Genomic DNA, 20,363 nt, shown 5'->3' on the forward strand with positions numbered 1-20,363 from the left:
GCGCAAATTAATAGAAATTGCAAAATAGTTAAGTGTGATAAGGATTCGCAAAATTTTATTGTAACTAGGTTTACATTGTTTGTAATTATACATTTGAAAATAAATGTCACAGTTGATAAAATTAGTGAGTGCTGCAACTGCCATACATATATTTATATTATAAACATATATATATATATATATACATATGTGTCAGTTGCATTATGCATTATAAAAATGATATTCCTTCGCCGTGTTTTGACTATGTTGTAGTCAGTCAGATTCATTAAGAAATGTTTCAAATTACTAACATAAAGTAACTTAACAATGAAACTTACCTGAGTCTAATAAAAAATTACTACCAATATAACAATTATAATTTTATTTAATATAGATATACCTGATCTTACTGATAGCTTTACCTAGAACTAACTGATATTAGAACTCAAAAATAATATTTGGAATCTTATTCATACTGATGTCTTTATGCATTTTCATGTGATGAAGGACAAATTCAAATGCCTTTGTATATTGCTATACAAAGGGGGAGATTGTGATCTCCAGTTCGTCATTTTCATATCATGCCAGAGTGCTAAAAACTCATTTGCATCATTTTTATGCACACTTGCTAATATTATACAAATGAATTATGACAAATATGCGTGTGCGCGCATACACACATTTTTCCAAGAACCTTTTCAGCAAACAAAAAAAATTGCAGATATAAAATAGTATTTCAACTTAACTTTAAAATTACTTATCTTTTAAGACTTCTGCCTTTAACATTTGTTTATGATACATTCCTGAAGCAATAGAATCTAATAAATTTTTGCACATTCCTGAAGCAATAGAATCTAATAAATTTTTGCCTGTAGAGTCTCTGAAATCCCAAACCTAATATGGGAATGGATATATCCAAAGCGTATAAGTTTGAGTACATAGTACATATAACGACCAAGTGTTAGATATTTGACTAAAGGCAAACAAAAGCATTTTGACTACAGACATTTGGATCTCTACTGATTTCCTTATTAAGAATGTCCCAATTTAAAATTCTCATAGATAATGTACCCCCAAAAATTTGGTGGTAGAACTTGTTCTGGCCTACTCTGATGTAAGCAAGTAGATGTTAATTAAATTTTTCTGTCTTCAAGAAATAGATGAAGTTGGTTGACTACTGAATCCAGTTTTTTAAAACTGGTTTAAAAATGTTAAATTAATGAATGAGGACACTTCACCTCATTACTGCATTTTCAGAGATCACAGCACTAACATAAGTATACAGACAGACTCTGTACCCTCTCTGTGTTATTATCTTAGGCATGGCCCACAGTATCAAAAAATATTGGATTACCAGTTATTATAATAAATCATGTGAATGTTTATAGGATAACCAGTCCAAAGCCTTACTAAAATCTACAAGTATTCCTAATGAGTTTCACCTTATCAATTAGGTCTGTGATGATAGACTCGAAAGTGATACTGATTACTGATTTTCCTCTTTTAATTCTGTGTTGAGCTTTATTAAAGAAGGTAGTACTGTCTGAATAATCAGTAAATCTAAAGTGGTTTTTCAGTACATTGCAATTTTTGCATTATGTTGTTTTTTTTTTGTAAAAAATTGATTAAATTATGCAGAAATATCTAATATCTCAACAAGAACTTTGGAGCTATTAATTGGTGTAATTTTATCCTTATAACATTTTAGTTACTAGTTTTGCAATTATAATTTTTATCAAGATTTAAATATATTCAACAATTATTTTGTATAAACTCTTAATGTTTTTCTTTAGCTGTGTTGAGGCTTTGATAGAAACATTTATTATTTTACGTGCAATTTCAATTTTTTCATTTTATATTCTCCTGCTGGCTTGCCCACATCAACAATTTCTGTTTCTCTGGCCATCTATTACACAGCTCTTCCTTTTATTACTTTGTTTTTTCTGCATACCAGAATACAAGAGTTAAAATAGATCTTAATGTACTATGAAGTATTTGTTTATTTTCTTTATATATTCTTTTCAACAAAAGCATTGAAAATATCTTCTGAAGATACTGATTTTAACATACTTATGAAATTAACAAATCTAACAAAAAGGTACACGAGGAATGTCATAATCAACGGTTTTGCCAATCCCTAGTACTAATAACAACTGTACTTCATAGACAGAAAATTCAGCCACAACTCGCTGTTATTATTGTTTTATTCAATAGTATGTTACTTATAAAATTATCAACAATTGCGCTTGCCTCTTTCATAGATCTAGTTTTTACCTAACAATGTTCACAGTGTAAAAATTACTCAGTGTTCTAAAGTTTTATTCTAGCATTTGATTCCTCCAAAATATTTATATTTATATCCTCAGTTATGAGCACATATTTACATTTATTTATCAGTAGTCTTTTAGTAAAATAAATTTATTTATGAATACTTCTAGAACTGTTTGAGTAGTCTAAATTGTGGTGGTGTCCAAGATGAAATTATCCACATTGATATCTGTTAAACAGCATTGAAATTCTGTATTGACAGTTAACTGCTGCATTTCAGTAACATTTGTGTGCTTGGATATGACATATATTTGAATTGTTATATAAATTCCACCACTGTCAGTTGAATAGTAAGAATATTGTGAGTCAATTATAAAATTCTCAAAATTCTGTCTTATCAGTTTAATTCTGTGTTTACATATTATACCGTACCTGGAGAAATTTTGTAAATTTGATGTAAATAGTAGTCCAACAAAACTAAAACCATTAACATTGAGATATTATTGTACTTTCTCATTGTTGAATAAAATATGTTGTTTATTAATTTTTTTAAATTCATTCAGAGTCAATTAGTATCTCTGTAAATTAAATTCTGCATTTATTTTATGTACGTGTTGAAGGATTTAAATTTTGCACTTTAACATTCTGTTATTTTTAATCGAAGACGTTTTCAATGTTTTGCTATAAAAATAATTTTTATAATTAGTAATATGTGAATATTAGTTATTGTGGTTATTTGTCAGCTCTTCTATTATTGGTTATTTATTTAAAAAATATCTTTGATGCGTTTTTAATGTGTATATTTATGATATATATATTTATTTGCTAATGTACAACTGTATTTTTTGATATGGTGGTCAGTTATTTTTTCTCAATTGGTTTACTTTTGTAAAAGATTTAAGGAAAAGACATGCAAAGATTTATTGTAACCTGTTTGGCTGTTTGAAGGCTACTGTCAGACTTGTACATATACCAATAAACCAAATTTCGAGGCGGCCTAGTTTTGTAAGAAGTCTCTTCACTTGGTAAAGGATAAATCATAATTTTAGTTTTTTTATAATGTGTTAATGTGCCCACACATCTGTACTGACTGAAAAAAAAATGTTGTGGTCATAAAATTTTTGACAGTTTAATATTATTTTACTCCATTAAGCTTTAACTGAATTTGGTATTTCGCTTCCACTGATACTTTCATTTATTCATATCAGGTAGTAAAGCTTCCATCTACACTCACGTACAAGTAATATGTAGATGTGAAGGAAAAATAATTTTGAAAAATTTAGCTTTTTTAGTGTAATAAAAATTGGTAACAGAATCCCTTAATGTTATCTATAGTGCACTATAATTTATACCAAAACTTAAATGTAATATTTTTAAAAATTCATAATTTTGAAAAATTAAAATTACTGCCTGGTATTTCTCTGTACTGTAGACACGGATAGTAAAATAGATATAATAAATTTCACTCTGGCATTTTTAATAATAGCCTGATTAGTGTATTCATTTTGACTATTTTTGTATCTAATGAAAGGTGTTTCAACTGATTTACAGTCTGTCCATATTTGTTTATGATGTGTTATTATTTTAACTTCTGAATAAAATCCATAAAACTAGACTGATTGATGGTGTTTAGTAACAGAGAGTGCAAAATATTATTTGGATCAGGAGATATGTAAGCGTTATACTTTATCACTTTTTCAGAAAGATAAATTCCAAATTTCTCAAACGGAATTACATATTTATATTTTATGATTGTTACATTTGTATCTGTAGAAACAGGTATTAAACATTTTTGCTAAAATTTTTAAGAAAAAATTTTAGTTTTTAGTTGAGGTTTGTTACATCCTTACAGCATTTCGTAAAATCATCTATTTTTCTTCATTTTGATGGATACTGTTTTAAAAATGCTTATCATCTTAAAAACATTCAGGCTATGTGAATGTGAATTTATTTAAAATGTTATAAGAGTTACCATGTGTTTAGAATTAAGCAAAATGTGTTCTGTTTACACAGTATCATTTTAGTTTTGTATCTCATGTCTTTGTTAGATCAGATCACTGTATTTCTGTTAATTGTCATAAAAATAACAAAGCACACAATTAATTTTGAGAAAAAGCAGTGATGAAAAATGTTTTTCTAATGCTAATTTGATGTAGCATTGTTTAGTTGGTTTTTCAAATCTGATTTCAAGGTTTCTTTTGTCTTTACAGGATGATTTTTTTTTTTGTTTTGAATAGTGATGTAGAAGGAACACCCGTCAAATTCTGAATTCTTATGCAGTTGGATACTTTTCATATCCAAGTTATTGAAAATTATTAAAAACTTCAATTTCATCCAGAGTAATTATCATAAATCTCCTTTAGTAGTCTGTTTGCAGTTAGATTAAAACACGGAAGTTTTGTTTTGAAGATTCAATTCTCTATCAGTTGATTAGTTTTTCTCATTTTAACTGTTCTGAAATTTAAGATTAATCTTCAGTACCGTTAACTTTTTTACACTTTCATTGAGAAATACAAAGCTTGAACTAATAAATAACATTATAGAAGCTCCTTAAAGAAAAATGAAATTTAATTGACACATCTGAATTACTGTCATATTTCTAGATTATGTAACAGCTTTGTGGAGCTTTTGATAACAAACTAGGCTTTTATTAGACTTAAGATATAAATGGTATTTACCATGGATTACCTAATGATTATACTGTCTTATCAGATTTGAAATGACATTGATAAATTTTAATGAAAATTGGTTGATGTAACTGACTATCATGTTTTTTTTTTACTATCAGCTTTTCAGGTATTTTGGCTCAAGTTAATGAGGTGTAAAACAGACATCTAAAATAGGACTAGAATTTATCATTAATACATAATTAGTAATATAAATAAAGATAAAAGTTGAAATTCCTGCTCGAACTATAATACAAAAACCATTCTTAACCTGAAGTCCATAGTAGTGATATTTGTTCTATTTTGATATTTTTAGTGAGACACAGAAAGATATTTGATTAAAATGCTTATTAAATTTTATATTACTAATATTTGCGATCATAAGGATTTAATACAGAAAAGTGTTTCTATAGAGTTATTCTGCAAAGGTATTTTTAAATAGTTGAGAAACAAAATATGCATGGTCAGAAGTTTTACCTGAATAAAGGTTTTATATTTTTGGTGGGGAAAAAAAAAAATTAAAATTAAGATTTTTGGTTTCAGCTGGGTTTTACATTGTAGGATATCAATCTTAGTCGTGTCAGTGAGGCAAGGATAGTGTTTGTGGATCGGGTTTACATGAATTTACTTATAGTTCTATAATTTTAGTATAAAGTAAATAGTTTTGATACTTACCATAATTAATGTAGACTTAACACGAACATACACACATACAGACATAACAATAATAACATTGTTTATATAGGTATATTATTGGGCATATTATATATAGTATTAATACTGCAGAAGCTGCTTTCATATTTTTATTAATATGATTTAATATATTTTAATTTATATTTTAAAATTGTTTGTTTTACCCTTTTTGAATTTCAATCATAAATGTCCCGAATTTGTATCTGGTCACAAATTAATGAATTAGATATTACAGTACAGTATTACTATTTTAATATATAAAGTATTTAAAAAAAATTACTACAGAGCATGTTTCATGCGACTGATATTCATGGAAGTTGTATATTTACTCCCCTGTATATAATTTTAAAATGTTCTGCTTTAAAGGTCAACTAAAAAAGTTCATATCATCTGAAAAAAATTGAAAAATCAAATTCTGATCATAAACAGTAGCATGGAGTTAATTGATTGCTGCAGTGTAACTTTATTGATCTACTGGAACCAGCTATTAAATTTGGATTTTTCCATTTTTAATGCAATCTGTTTTCTTATCCACGAATCTCAGAAATCTTTTCTATGTTGGTCATGATCAGTTATGAAAATAAAATACAGGTTCTGTTTTCATGTTAAGGAGTTTCTGTTTCACACTTATATTCTCTGTTAATGTCTTCGGAAAGGTTCAGGTTGTTCAGTTATGAAGGTTTTCAGCTTACACATTGCCTTGCTTAAAAATGCTTTACCGATTAAATTAATATACTTTTTGTACTTTGTAAATACTAGTTAGTTAACTCAATATTTTTTGGTCAGCAGTTCATTTAATTAGCTCTGAATACTACTTTGTAAATCTGTTTGATCTTTTCTTAACTACGATAATGATTTTTAATTATGGAATTAATCCAGTTTCTGCACTTAAAGTTTAGCTGTATAATTTTTAGTGGTGTAATACCGTGAGATAAGTTCGATACTGAGCTTTTTTAATTCACAGTGGTTTAATGTGCAGGCTTTTCCTGCCATTAGTAATTACTGCTAAGTTTTTTCTGTGCTTTTTACTAATCAGGGTGTACATATAGCAGGTAGGATAAAAATGTGTTTGTTTTTCATTAAGTTATCACTATAGATTATTTGTTAATGATGAAGTTAGTGAGTTTTTGTCGTATTTTGATTCAAATAATTCTTATCATCTTTATTTAAGATACATGTAACCATACTAGATTATAGGAGGACTATAAGGGCCGGCTGTACCTGACAGGCTTCTTGGTCAATAGTTTTACCATTTGTGCCATTCCTGTAGGATTAAAATTCCTGGACTGGCTGGCCCACAGCAGAGCTACTGCCCCACCGAGCTTCACCAAGGAAGTGCCTGTTGCTGTGACTTTATGGTCTTATAGGTGGAATTGGCTTGGCATATTGTCACTCCAATTGTACTCCGTCAAATAAATTGTTCATATATAATGATAGAGTGAAATAGAATCAAAACAGTTTGTGACAGATCATGACAGTTACTGCTCATCAGCTCCTCTCGCAGAAATCTTTTCTTGTTATATTCTTATAAGTGGTTAGTTTTTGAATGTAACTCATACTTATGTTTTTAAAATTTTGTTTTTCTTAAATTAATGTTTTATTTACTTCATTTAGTTACATTTTAATTTCTGATGTTTTTTAAATTTATTTATAAAGCAGTGGAACTTCTGATTAAATTCATTTAGTATAAAGTAATTAAGTAGAAATGTTTTCGTGTTCTATTACTCAAAATAATTAATTTTTGCTATATGTAAATTGAAAGTATGTTTAAACAATTGAATGTTTATATGTTTTGTTGATGAAATTTTTCTTTTTTTGTTTTGTTTCTGTAATAAAACATTTTTCTGTTTCTGTAATTGTAAATGATTGTGCAGGTTTTCATTTCTAATTGTTAAAAAATTTGAATTTAAAAATCATAAGAGAAGATTAACATAGTAAATGTGCTCTTATGGGAACATTTACTATGATGGTTTTTATTAATTAATTTAGAAAAAAAATTTATGTCTTTAATTTGTGTGTTGTAACCTGAATGGTAAAAGTTATCGGTATTAGAATAAGAGCGTTATAATGTAGCATGAAATATTTTAAGAGCTAAGAATGGTTGTTGCACTGTATGATTTGATTCTATTTGACAGAGGTCTTTTTAAACATTTATTAATTTATTGCTAGTTTTTTATTATTTAATTATACTTTATAAGGTTAATAATATTACACACTGTTACAGCCCTGGTTTTAATCTGTTTCTAATACTCAGCAATGCAGCATGCGGTTGTGTGCAACTCAAAATAAATATGGTTATATGGCTTTGTGTGCAGCGTGTATATGTTGCAGGCACCAAAGAGGTGGGGGCTGCTTCCACCCCCGGGGGTGGTGGGACCAGGGCTCCCCCCCCTACGGCTACCTCTGCTCCCACTAGCCCTACCACTCCCAACGGGACCACTACTTCCGCTACCTCATTAGCTCGCAACCCTCTTCGAGGATCCAAATGTAAACTTAACATTTTGTTATTTGTATTTTGTGTATACTCTTTCTTATTTGTTAATTGTTTGTATTTAAATTGCTAATATATGCTTTTGTGTTTAGAGTTTTGGAAGATGTATTATATTAATTTGTATGTATGTTAATTTTTAGTTATTTCCTCTTTTTTATTTTTAGATAATGTTATTCATTGTAAATTTAAACAGGCCTGCATCTTTATAATTTTTCAGTATTTATTTTATTATTGTTTTATAACTTTTTTCATTTACTGGAAATATTTCTATTACATTTTTAAAGCTCTCATTTAGAAATATAATGTGTTTTTTTTGTATTTGTTAATTAAATTGTTTTTTTATTAATATGTTTGTATTTTTTATATACTATTATTATTATAATGTAGAATGACATATATATATATATATATATATATATATAATACATATATTACATGTTTATAATAACGTAAACAACTGGAGGATGCTTTGAGTTAACCGTTTAATTTCTTCATTTTTTCTTTTCTTTGTAAATCTCTTTTAGTATTTCATTTCTTCCATTTTGTTTAGTAATTTTTCTTATCGGTAAATATTAAATAATTTTTATCCTTTGGCAACTGTTATTATTTTATTTGTGTTTTCATGTGTATTCAGTCCATAACTAATAACCCCTAGAAAAATTTGTCTGTTAAATTAGTTTTCATAATAAAAATTAACATGTTAAGTTTTTATAATATTTATTGCTTTCTTCTTACTAAATGTGAAAATGGCTCTCATATTTTTTCATAAAAAAAAAACAGTTAAGGATTGTTTTTACAGAAGAAATTAAATAGGTTTGAAAGTTTTTCTTACAATTAATTCATTGCATTAGAATATGCAAAGGAAATTTTGTAGCATTGAAAAATGTCAGACCTGTGGGGATTGGTAGTTTCACAGTGACACTACCACTGTGCCAGAGAAGTTAGTAAATTGAATTTGTGAAAAGGCATTCATAACCAGTCTTAATATTTATATTTTGAAGATACCACTCTCTAATGTTTATATATTTCTTTGAATAATTATTTGGTTTTGTGTTTTGCCAGTTTTCTCAGATATTGTAATTTTCATAAATAATGGGATATTTATTTGTTAGTATAATTTTAAGGATCCTAGTAGATAAAGGCCAATTCTAATAATCTTGATTATAAGATATATCACAATTGTAGTTTATTACATAATGTTGTATGCCAAAAATATAACTGCATAAACAATAATATAAATTTACTAATCATAACTATAATACAGCAGTAGTTGTATAATTCAGTCATAATATTAACTCATATGTTCACAGTTATACATATCTGAATATCCATCCATTCATGCAGTTATAATATTAGATAAGAAAAATGATAGTGGAAAGATAAAAAGAGAAAAAAAGGGTTAAAATAAAATTTCAGATAATACAGAAGGATTGTCACCTAAATTAATCAGACTGTAGAAATACTTTTTTATCACACTGTAGAAATAATTTTATATTTACTCTTAATTAACGATGAATCAGGTTACTTTCATAAATTGAAATTCAATTTAAGCTACTTGATGTATGATCTGGTTGTCAGAAGATAAAATAAATCATTGTTTTATTATTAGTGGCTGGACAAAAAGTTTAAATTGATTTTCAGTGAACAGTTAACTTCTACTTCAACAAGATAATCTATTAAACCCACCGGGTTGGTCTAGTGGTGAACACGTCTTCCGAAATCAGCTGATTTGGAAGTCGAGAGTTCTAGTGTTCAAGTCCTAGTAAAATCAGTTATTTTTAATTTGAATACTAGATTGTGGATACCGGTGTTCTTTGGTGGTTGGGTTTCAATTAACCACACATCTCAGGAATGGTCGAACTGAGACTGTACAAGACTACACTTCATTTGCACTCATACATATCATCCTCTGAAGTCTGAAAGGTAATTACTAGAGGCCAAACAGGAAAAAATAAAAAAGAAAGAAGATAATCTATTAAGTTATTTAAGTAGATCCCTTACTGATGGCATTCTAGATAAGGTATGAAGCCAAATGTACTGATAGGTAACCATGAAGAGCTAATGGATTACAGTAATTGAAATTGTGGAAGAATAAAAACCTCAGCAAATATTATGTATTTATATATTGTTCATAAAATTGAACCTGAACTACTGAAACATACTTCAATCTAGACCAATAATAGATAATTTAATTTGGGATTTAGACCAGATAATTTAATTTGGGATCTATCCTCTCAAAGAATCTGCAGTTCCTTTTGATTAGTCCCAGATGAAAATATGTTTTTAATAAGTTGTGATTATTGTAACTGATGTACTTAAATCTAGTATCATGTAACATTTCTTGGTCCCTAAAACAAACACTTTTTGAACCATTACTCCCTTATTATAACTTAAGCTAACACGAAGATGATTTGATTCTCTGTTATATTCACTTTTTATATTTTAAGTTTAGTTTATAAGTAATATTTTGTACTTATTAATAATCATACCTTAACAAATCATTTAAACCTCATTATAGTAAAGTATTGCTGGGTTTACTTTTGATAGTTTTAAAATTTTTTTGGTCATTAGCATACATTAAATAGAAAAAAAAATTGAAAATACTGAGAAACATCATCAGAAAAAATTAAAAAGAGACTGATAATGAGCTATTGCCCTGTAAAGTTAAGAAGAAATTTATTAGAGAAATGTTGTATTAAAACCTTAGATTTCATTCTATTAGTTGAGAGAGACTTCACAAAGTTAATTATAAAACAACCAAAACATTTCCCTGTATTTAACTAAAAGAATTTTATTTTTCTAGCAAAAAGGCAACCTAAAACCAAATGTCAAATCACTACTTGGGAATTCATGCAGAATGAACAAATTTTTTTTATCATACAAATTATCAGGCTGCCTTTTCTTGACAGTGAAATTGTTGGTATGTTAATCCTGAGTTTCTTTTGTAGTGTCTTACAACAACCTGCTGATGAGACCACATGGTTTTTATCAAATTCTTTAAAAGATTTCAGTCCTTTAAATTGATTTTAATAAGTAAGTTACATCTTATTTATTTCATTATTTGTACACGTAATGCAGCAATCCCTCCATTGCTGGAAACATTTTTCCTAGTCCTTTTTTAGAATGGCTACCAGCTCTGTTGTCATATTTACAATTATGTCCTCTCAACTGCCATATCAGTTGTCATATCTGTCATTGGCATCTTCAGCTTGGTTGAACGACCTGAAATCACAAGGAGGCTTGTCTGGTGTGTAAGGAGTCTGGCAAACCTGAAAAATTCCATGCTTGACCAAAAAATTCTGAGTTAGACCTGATAAATGGAACTTGACCAAATGCAAATTGAACTTGTGTGATTCCCCCCCATGGTTTTGGTCTCTTTTGCTGAACTGAATCACAAAGACAGCACCGAACCTCAAGATGGTACTGTTGACAGTTTTGTCTTCTGGTATCTATTCATTGAAAACGAAAGTAAAGTTGGTATCAAATTATCTTTGCTCCTCGCTTGTCTTGTTTTCTTTAGCTTCAGGGGATGATGTTGACTTCCACTGTGATGACTGAGCCTTGGTTTGTGGGTTATACTCTTTATTACCAATTCATCACCAGTTACCATGATATTGAAGAAATTATGATCACCACTAATGCAGTCCAGCAAGTCCTGTGCCACATCAAGACAAACCTCTTTCTGTTCAAGCAAAAGTGGCTTTGGCACAAATTTTCTAGCTACTCATTGCCTTCCCAAATCATTCATTAAAATCATGTTTATAGAACCATTGTTATCCTAATATCATCTGCAATTTCTTGTTTAGTTAGCCAATAGTTTTCTATTATCAAACTGCCTGTTAATGATATTTGGGTTTCAGCTTGATTGCCTACTGGTGTGCTGATCACTCTCAACTGAGTTAGGCCATTTTGAAAATTTTTATACACTTTAATTTATATAACCCCCCTTAGAGCCTGAAAGTATTTTTGTTTTGGGTATCACCAAACATTTTTCAGAACTCACTGGAGTAACATTGTTAAACATGTTCAATTGCTATGCATAAAATAAATGTACTACTCATATTCAAATACTTTAGAGAAACAAAATGTGATCAGTTATTTTAAACTGACAGTATACAGATAGGCTTAGGGAGTAAGCAGTCTTAAAAGAGTGTGTGAAAAGTAAATTTGATTTGTTTTCTTTATAAACATTGTGCAAATTTTTATTTGGTGTCGGGTTCAGGGTGCTCCCCGAAAATTGAAATGATCTTTATCAACACAAATATTATCAGTGTTTATTGGTGCCTATTCACCAATAATATTGCATTTATACAGTTATAAAATTAATGTGTTATTTCCACAGAATACTCTGCAAGTTCTATTGACATTTTTATTTGATGCAATTTAGTTTTCATTTCTTATAAATTATTAGACATTACTTTTTTCATTGATTTCTGCTATCAAAAAGGCGACTATGAATGGTAATAGAACCTTTCCTTATTGTTATTGTATTGTAATTTTAGAATCCATCTTAAAATTGTTAAATATCTGAAATTAAGATCACTCGAGACAATAAAAATATGAAAAAAGTGTGTTACAGTTTATGTCTGTTTTTAGTTATTTTAAAATGTATGGGCAGTAATCAAGCTTTTTTAGTAAAAAAAGTTAACTGTTCATATGCCGATAGCAAGCATTTCTGCCCATGCTTATATACAACATTTTTCTGTGAATAGTGTGGCATTTCTGTTGTAGTATACTTGCTTTATTAATTTAGAAATTTTCATTTTCATTCTTCTGTATCAGAATACGTTTTTTTGAACTGTAAAAGACCCTTTCTAAATATGCAATTAGTATTAAAAAAGAAATTGTTGTTGGGTTTTACAGGCTGAAATTTTTTGATGCTTTGTAAGTGGATTATTAATGTTTGCTTTTGTTATAATTTTCAGATTATTTAACATATTTCTTCTTTCTTTTTTTTGTAAGTGTGCTGGCTACTGTTCAAAGTTATGGCCTATTTTTCATAAGATAATTAGTGGGAAGTTGGTTGTGGATTTTTTAAAATGATTATATTAATTTGCGTTGCCAATCTAATGTAATTAAATATTCTTAGGTATTTGTAAAATATAGTTTATTTACCTAAAATGGTAATGTATAATTAATTGTACAGTGTTGAAATACTGATGTGCTCTCATAAAAAAATGAATTGAAATTTTTTTCTAATTTTCAATTCATATAAAAGATCTTTTCAATGAAAAGTCAGAACTCTCAGAAATAACTGTGTGTAAAAGTTGTTAGTGTATAAAATGGTGTAATATCAGTAATATAAAATTTAGTGTATATTCATAGATGTGTTAGGCAAACAGAATTATAGCATTTTATTTTTTTCCAATGCATATAGTAGCCCAAAACATTAAGATACTGTTTTGGAATAGTGTGTTATAACTGTATTTATAAGTATGCAATCTTATTTCGATAAAACGGTTTTCAGGAGGGTGGAATCAATGAATTGTGAAATGTTTGTTAACTTATGTTCCCAACTACTAGCTGGGAATGCTTCTCATCTGATCTACTTCTACTTTGAGGAAAAATTGTGTATTCATATATAGGTTTCCATTATGAGGCTGAATACATATGTTTATTAGACTTATCTTTTCTTAGTTTTCTTTTGTGTGCTATGTATGAATTACAGTTGTTAAAGGAATAAAAGTTCACATCAATATTTATTTTAATTAAACAAAGTGTTGATTTTATGATAGAGGATAGTAAGTTTTTTTTTTGTTTAATTAAAGATACTTCAAAAAAAGTATATTTTCATCAATATTTTAATTTATGTAAGAAACCATCAAAACTGGGATTATTTTTAATGTATTTACATTGTTCCTTTTTGCTTCAAGCATTTACTCTAGTATATACTGTACAGTTTTTTATCAGCTTTAATGATAAGATATCAATACAAAATTCATGTTTTGGCTCTTGTTGAATCCACTTTATTTTGAGTCTTTATGATCGTATCATATTTTCTCACTTACCTTAACACATACTGTAATACGTATATCAGAGCTATGAGAGTATATCAGAGAGGTAAATGAAAATGGAAGGCTATTTTAAAGGAAGTGAGATATTTGAATCATCATGTTTTAAGTATTTTTTTTGAATAGTTTATGGATTTGATATATTGTTTTGATAGACAATTCAAATATCCTAAATCTCATAAAATAACTTCAATCTTATTCTCAATCTCCTGATGCTGCCATAGTTATGGATGTACCTTACTATAACAGTGTTGCACACTTAAGTTGTACAAGAACAACTACACGAAGCTGTCATTTATATACAGTTTTTTCTAATTATTTTATTTTATACAGTTTATTTTATTATGAAGTTTAATTACAATTATTTTTTTTAAATAAAAAAAACTGTGTAATTTATAAAATTAAATTTAATGATTGTGATAGCTATTTATATAGCAAAACAAATAGATCCTTTAAAACTAGATTCCTTGATGTAGAAATTACAAAAATAATACATTAGGTTTACCTAATATGGCAGACAATCTAATAAACAATAAACATTCTATTTCAAATAATTAGAAATATTCAAAATTAATGATTATGACATAAAATTAAAATATTATATATATAAATACAAACAAAATTTCAATCTGATAAACCATCAGACGGCATTTGAGGGTACAGTCTTGTAAAAACTGCAATAGATATTAGTATTCATATACATAAAAATTAATATACAATTATCATTATTTTAGTATTTATTATTATGTACTTGTAATAACACAAGTATTTCAATCATGTCTGAGGTTGTGGATTTTGCAAAAGTACTTTCATGAAAAATTAAAGTAAGATATGTCTTATCTCAATATTCTGTACTAGGTGGTTTATTTAATAGAATTTAAATTTAATTTAACAGTACAGAGGAATAATATTAATCTTAGAAAGATTAATTTCAATAATGTTATATTTATACAGACATGTACGCGCACACACACACACACACACACACACACACACACACACACACACACACACACACACACACACACACACACACACACACACACACACACACACACACACACATACATACATACACACATACACACATACACACATACACACATACACACATACACACATACACACATACACACATACACACATACACACATACACACATACACACATACACACATACACACATACACACATACACACATACACACATACACACATACACACATACACACATACACACATACACACACACACACACACACACACACACACACACACACACACACACACACACACACACACACACACACACACACACACACACACACACACACACACAATTCAGTTAATCTTTTTTTCTATAATGTTCTATTAATTTTTCAGTATCCATGTTTCTAACTTGGCTGTTACTGAAATAGTTTTAATATAGATCTTTTTAATTGTTGATATTTTTGGATTTGAATTGTGATGGTAAATGTGATAAAATTATTGAATTATAATTTTCATATTTTAATTAGATGTAGTCAATTAGAAAATTAAACTTATTGATAAGATAATAAAATGATTGATTTAAACAAACAATAATAATCAAAGGTAATTTATTTTTAAAGTTAAAGGAAGTAATTATTATACTGAACATATGGGAGGGAGAAAGAAATTAATGTTTTTTTATGTTTTACTGGTTTTGATGGTTTGTTTTGTTAATTTTGTTAATCAGCTCATGAAAACATATTTAATAAAATTGTTTGAAATATGATGTTCTTTCCTTTACATAAATCTGTAATGTACTATATTATTTTTTAAATTACTTTAATTTTTCAGTCAGTTTTATGTAAGCATCTTTATTTTTTATTAATCTAATGTTATTTTGTATGTGATTATTTTTTAAATTTTAATGATAGATCTGCGTATTTTTTAGAACCAAGAATATATAATACCTTTCGCTTATAAGTATCTTTCACTGATGTAAATAATTGTTCGCTCATTTTAAGTAAACTGTTAATGAACAGTTTATATAACAGGTTTTTGTTCATTAGGTTTCATAAGCTTAACATTTTAGTTTTGTAAAAAATATTTACTTACTTATAAATTGTGAATGTTGACACTATCACATAAAGTTATTGTAATTTATTACATTGTAGTCCATGTATTATTAGCATAAGCTTGCAAAATGTTACTTTTATGTTATGCTTGGTCGTGTAGAAGTGCTATATCACATGATAATTAAATAGCAGTTTATTAATTGGCCTAATCTTGTATCAATGACATTAATAGTTCTATCCAGGAGGTCGACTGGAAATCTTAAAAATGTTAATAATTGTTTTAATTTGAGTTTTTTTAAACATAATCATTTTGTTTTATAACCTGAAAGAACTGAAATATTTATTTGAATGAAAATGTTTAAATTAAATTAGCTTGGAATAGGAAAGTATATTTCAGTAAACTTCTTGACCACTTTAGCAGTCAGGTGATCAATAGAAGATAAAATTTTAAAGATATATATTAACACATCATTTACATTGTATAAATTTTTATAATATATAGATTGCCCCCAGCAGCAGTCTCCACAGCTTATTTTAGAGTTCAAACTAGTTCAGACACAGGTAAAACTTTTATAACATTACTATAAAATAAAGTGTAGTATAATGTACTTAAAAAAATCTTAAGTATATTTATGTCATGGATATAAAAATTTTAACTTTCAACTTAATAGATTCAAGAAACATTTTTATTAGAAATTTTAATTCAAGTTTAAATGATTTTTTTTAAATAAAATTTCTGTTAGAAATAGAACTTTCTTTTTACCTAAAAAGTATTAGAATAAAAAAACCCAAAAAACGTTATTGTTATGTATGAATTTAAGAACATAATTGGTCTGGCTTTTTTTTGTTTTGGTTAAGGTTGTTTTTCCTTGAATTGCATGCTGTTACTTCTAAAAGAGTTATCATTTTATTAAACATTTTTAGTATATATTTCTCTCTTTTATAATAAAAAATATTTGCTTTGGTGAATGTTGATATTTTTGTTTTTTTTTAACTAGTTAATTTTTGTGTGGTTTATTTTATTATATTCTGTGTAGTTTTTAAATCATTATTTCATTAAGTATGTACTGCAATTGATTAAAAATTATTTTAATATCTTTTTTATTTATCAATATTCTTCATAGGATTGGTGAATCCTTTATTTTATTTATTTATTTTTTGTTAGGCAGAAATCATTGGGGACTTATGTCAGGTGAATAAGCTGGATGATCTAATTTGGTAATTGATATTTGGCCAAAAGCTCTTTCACAGTGAATACAGTGTGACTTGGTGAATAGTTGTGATGGTCTTGTTATTAACGTCACAGTTCAGCCCTTTCCTGTGAACAGAATTTTCTCTTTTCAGTACCATTAATCATCTAATCGACCATGAATTTCACACTTAATTGTATGTCAGACTATGCTAAATTTCTCACTCTTCTACATATTTGTGTGTAATTTTTGTTTTTGGCTACCCACTTCCAGAGTCATTGTAGATATCTTCTCACCCATTTTGAATATCAAAGATATTAACTTTTTTTAAATATCCACACCATATACCATTTTAATAATTTCATCTCAGGAGCTGTTTTGTTGATTTTCACACAAAATCTTTGTTAGCATGTTGCTCTAAATTTTTACACCAAAATTTATGAGCAGATTGTTTTTGGGAATAGCATATTACCTAATGGCTTTATTGGCTTGAGGTTTCACACATTAGTTAAAATATATACAAACACACTTTATCATGTGATTACAACCAAAGCATATCACTTAGACTGCATTATGCAGCTGTTCCAGGATTTAAATTGGGATCTCTCTCTCTTTTTTTTTAATTTTTCTAATTAATTAACCTTTTTTTAATTAATATTGCACAAATTTCTCAGCACATTTTTTTTAGGAAGTTTCTGTCATGTTATTACTAAAGATAATTGAGCAATCTTTCTGTTTGGCACCACCAGGACTGATGATGAGTTTTTGCATAAGAGGTTGGTTAGTGAGTGGCTGTTTGTTCACCCACCCTAGAAACTAGTGGTACAATCTCTGTCAGTAAATAATACTTTGTGGCTGGCAAAATTTGTATTTTCATCTAACCATTTACTTATATTGTACTTACTTATTTGTATCAATATATACCGTTATACTTGTAAAATCTCTGGTGTAAATTTGGTGTAGTTTTCTGTATTTTGATTATTGTATAATATGGTAGGATTTTTTTGCCTATTTTTTTATAAATTTGATTACTTTTCAAATGGTGTCAATTTTCTAAATGAGTTACTAGTATTCAAAATTAACATTTTTCCAAAACTCATAAATATTCAGATTTCTTATTCAATAATTTTAGTAAAGTTCTCTGGTAAATCCATTTTAAAATTTTGTACAGTATCTTGATCCACTTATTAAGTGATATTGGTTTAATGTATCTCTTTTGGAAATGAAAACTTCAATTAAATATTCATATTTTCAAATTTTAATGTAAAAAATCCCTTTTGGCATGCTGGAAAGCGAAGAGGTACATTTCACTGGTGCTAAGTAGGGGTTAAAAAAGATTTCCACCTTAAAGTTAAGAATAACTTCAAATTTACTCAATATGACAGTGGTTGCATGTGAATAAAGTTAAACATGTTTAGCATACAACAAGCCCCATCTTCTTACAATTACAGCAATATTTTGGTCATCCCTTGCTGTAAGGGTTGGTCATATCAAAAATTGTTTCAGACAAAAGTTTTAGGTAATGTTTAGAGGACTAACAACCACTTTAAACTGATTTGATACTGTGCCTATTAAGGAAGGTATGATTTCTTTTTGTCTTCAAAACCTCATTTTTTCCACCCCCAGGGCCAATGGTTGGTTATATCAAAAAACTTTACCTATATAAGTTTTAGGCTCTTATCCAAAGAATAGTAGGAACTTTAATCAAATTCGATATTTTACTGAATAAGAAAGTTATAGTAATATTTTGTTTTTTTGAAAAAAGCCCCCCCCATTTTACTCCCATGGTCTGATTTTTGTTGTTAATGAACTCGACTGTGATTTTGGGACAAGTTATTTTTAAGGAAATATTTGGTAGTGATGACCTAAAATTACAGTAGTTATTGTGTCAACAAGAAAGTGAAATATTTATATATATAAATGTATATATAAACTTTTGGGTTATTGGTGGTTTTGGGGTCTGGGGGATGTGAAACGTGAAGATATGTCAAAATTTTCCCGAAGTCAAATCATTTTACCCATTACAACAGGTAGCTTTCTTATGAAATCTACCTAAAAAGATCACAGTACTCTTGATTTCACATTCTCAAATAAAAAAAAATTAGAAAAATTACTTACCATCTCATTTTTTTAAGTGAAGTTAAAATAAATAAGCTATTTTCTTTTAAAGAGGTATTACTGTGGAATACTAGTGATGCAGGTGTATGCATATGTAATAATTAGACATTTTCAAATAATATGAGTTGTTTGGTGACTTGTATCCTAAATAATTACTGTAACATCTTTAAAAACTGAAAAATTATTTCCTTTTATTTGTAAGTGTGTTTCTAATTTTATCTTATGTGTTAGTCATCATGTGTTTTCAGTTATTATGCAAGTTTTTTTGTGTAATCAGAAAGTGATTGCACTGTAGAATTGGTACATTTTTCTGACTGTTAATATATACTGTAATTCCTGAATGGCTCATCTGATCATTATGAAATTTTCCACACAGCATTATCCTTTCAAATAGCTTCATAACTTTTCAATACGAACCAAATTCATACTGCATTTACTGGTTTAATGCAAAATATTAGTACGTATTAGATATTTCTTTCTCTGTGACCAATGCTAAACATTTTTAATCAGTATTACTTGATACTCACTACATGTGATTGATTAAGTGCTAGATTTTAAGAACCTGGATTGAAGATTGATAGCAGGTGATACCTGAATTTTTTTGCAACATAAATATTATTTATTTATTTTCCAATTAATGCATATAATTATTTTTTATTAACAAATTATTTTATAGTTTATTTGAATACTAACTTTTTTGTAAAATTAAAAATGGATACCTGTTTTTACCGTTTAAAGTATATATTACTCTTGGATATAAGTTCAATCTTTCTGAATTTTTGTCATGGATTTACAGATCTCTACTGCAGTGTTTCTCGTTCAATATATTTTTGTCTTATCATTGACGTTATGCTTATTGCCATGAACCAGATGTTTTCTTCAAGGAAACTTTCCCAGGTTTGATT

The 20,363-nt window shown here is 27.9% G+C and overlaps 1 protein-coding gene across 7 annotated transcripts in view; it reads left to right on the forward strand.

The window, feature by feature from the left end:
- The window catches only part of LOC142323613 (F-BAR domain only protein 2), a 219,041-nt gene that overhangs the window by 108,463 nt on the left and 90,215 nt on the right, over window positions 1-20,363 (forward strand). For 3 of the 7 annotated variants that reach the window (XM_075363466.1, XM_075363467.1, XM_075363469.1), the window contains one exon: window positions 7,938-8,093. The exons of the other annotated variants lie outside the window; for them this stretch is intronic. In XM_075363466.1, the coding sequence (XP_075219581.1) occupies window positions 7,938-8,093 (156 nt within the window). The remainder of the gene's footprint in view (window positions 1-7,937; window positions 8,094-20,363) is intronic. 7 annotated transcript variants of the gene reach the window in all.

Source organism: Lycorma delicatula, chromosome 4 (assembly GCF_047948215.1).
Source record: "Lycorma delicatula isolate Av1 chromosome 4, ASM4794821v1, whole genome shotgun sequence".
NCBI lineage: Eukaryota > Metazoa > Arthropoda > Insecta > Hemiptera > Fulgoridae > Lycorma > Lycorma delicatula.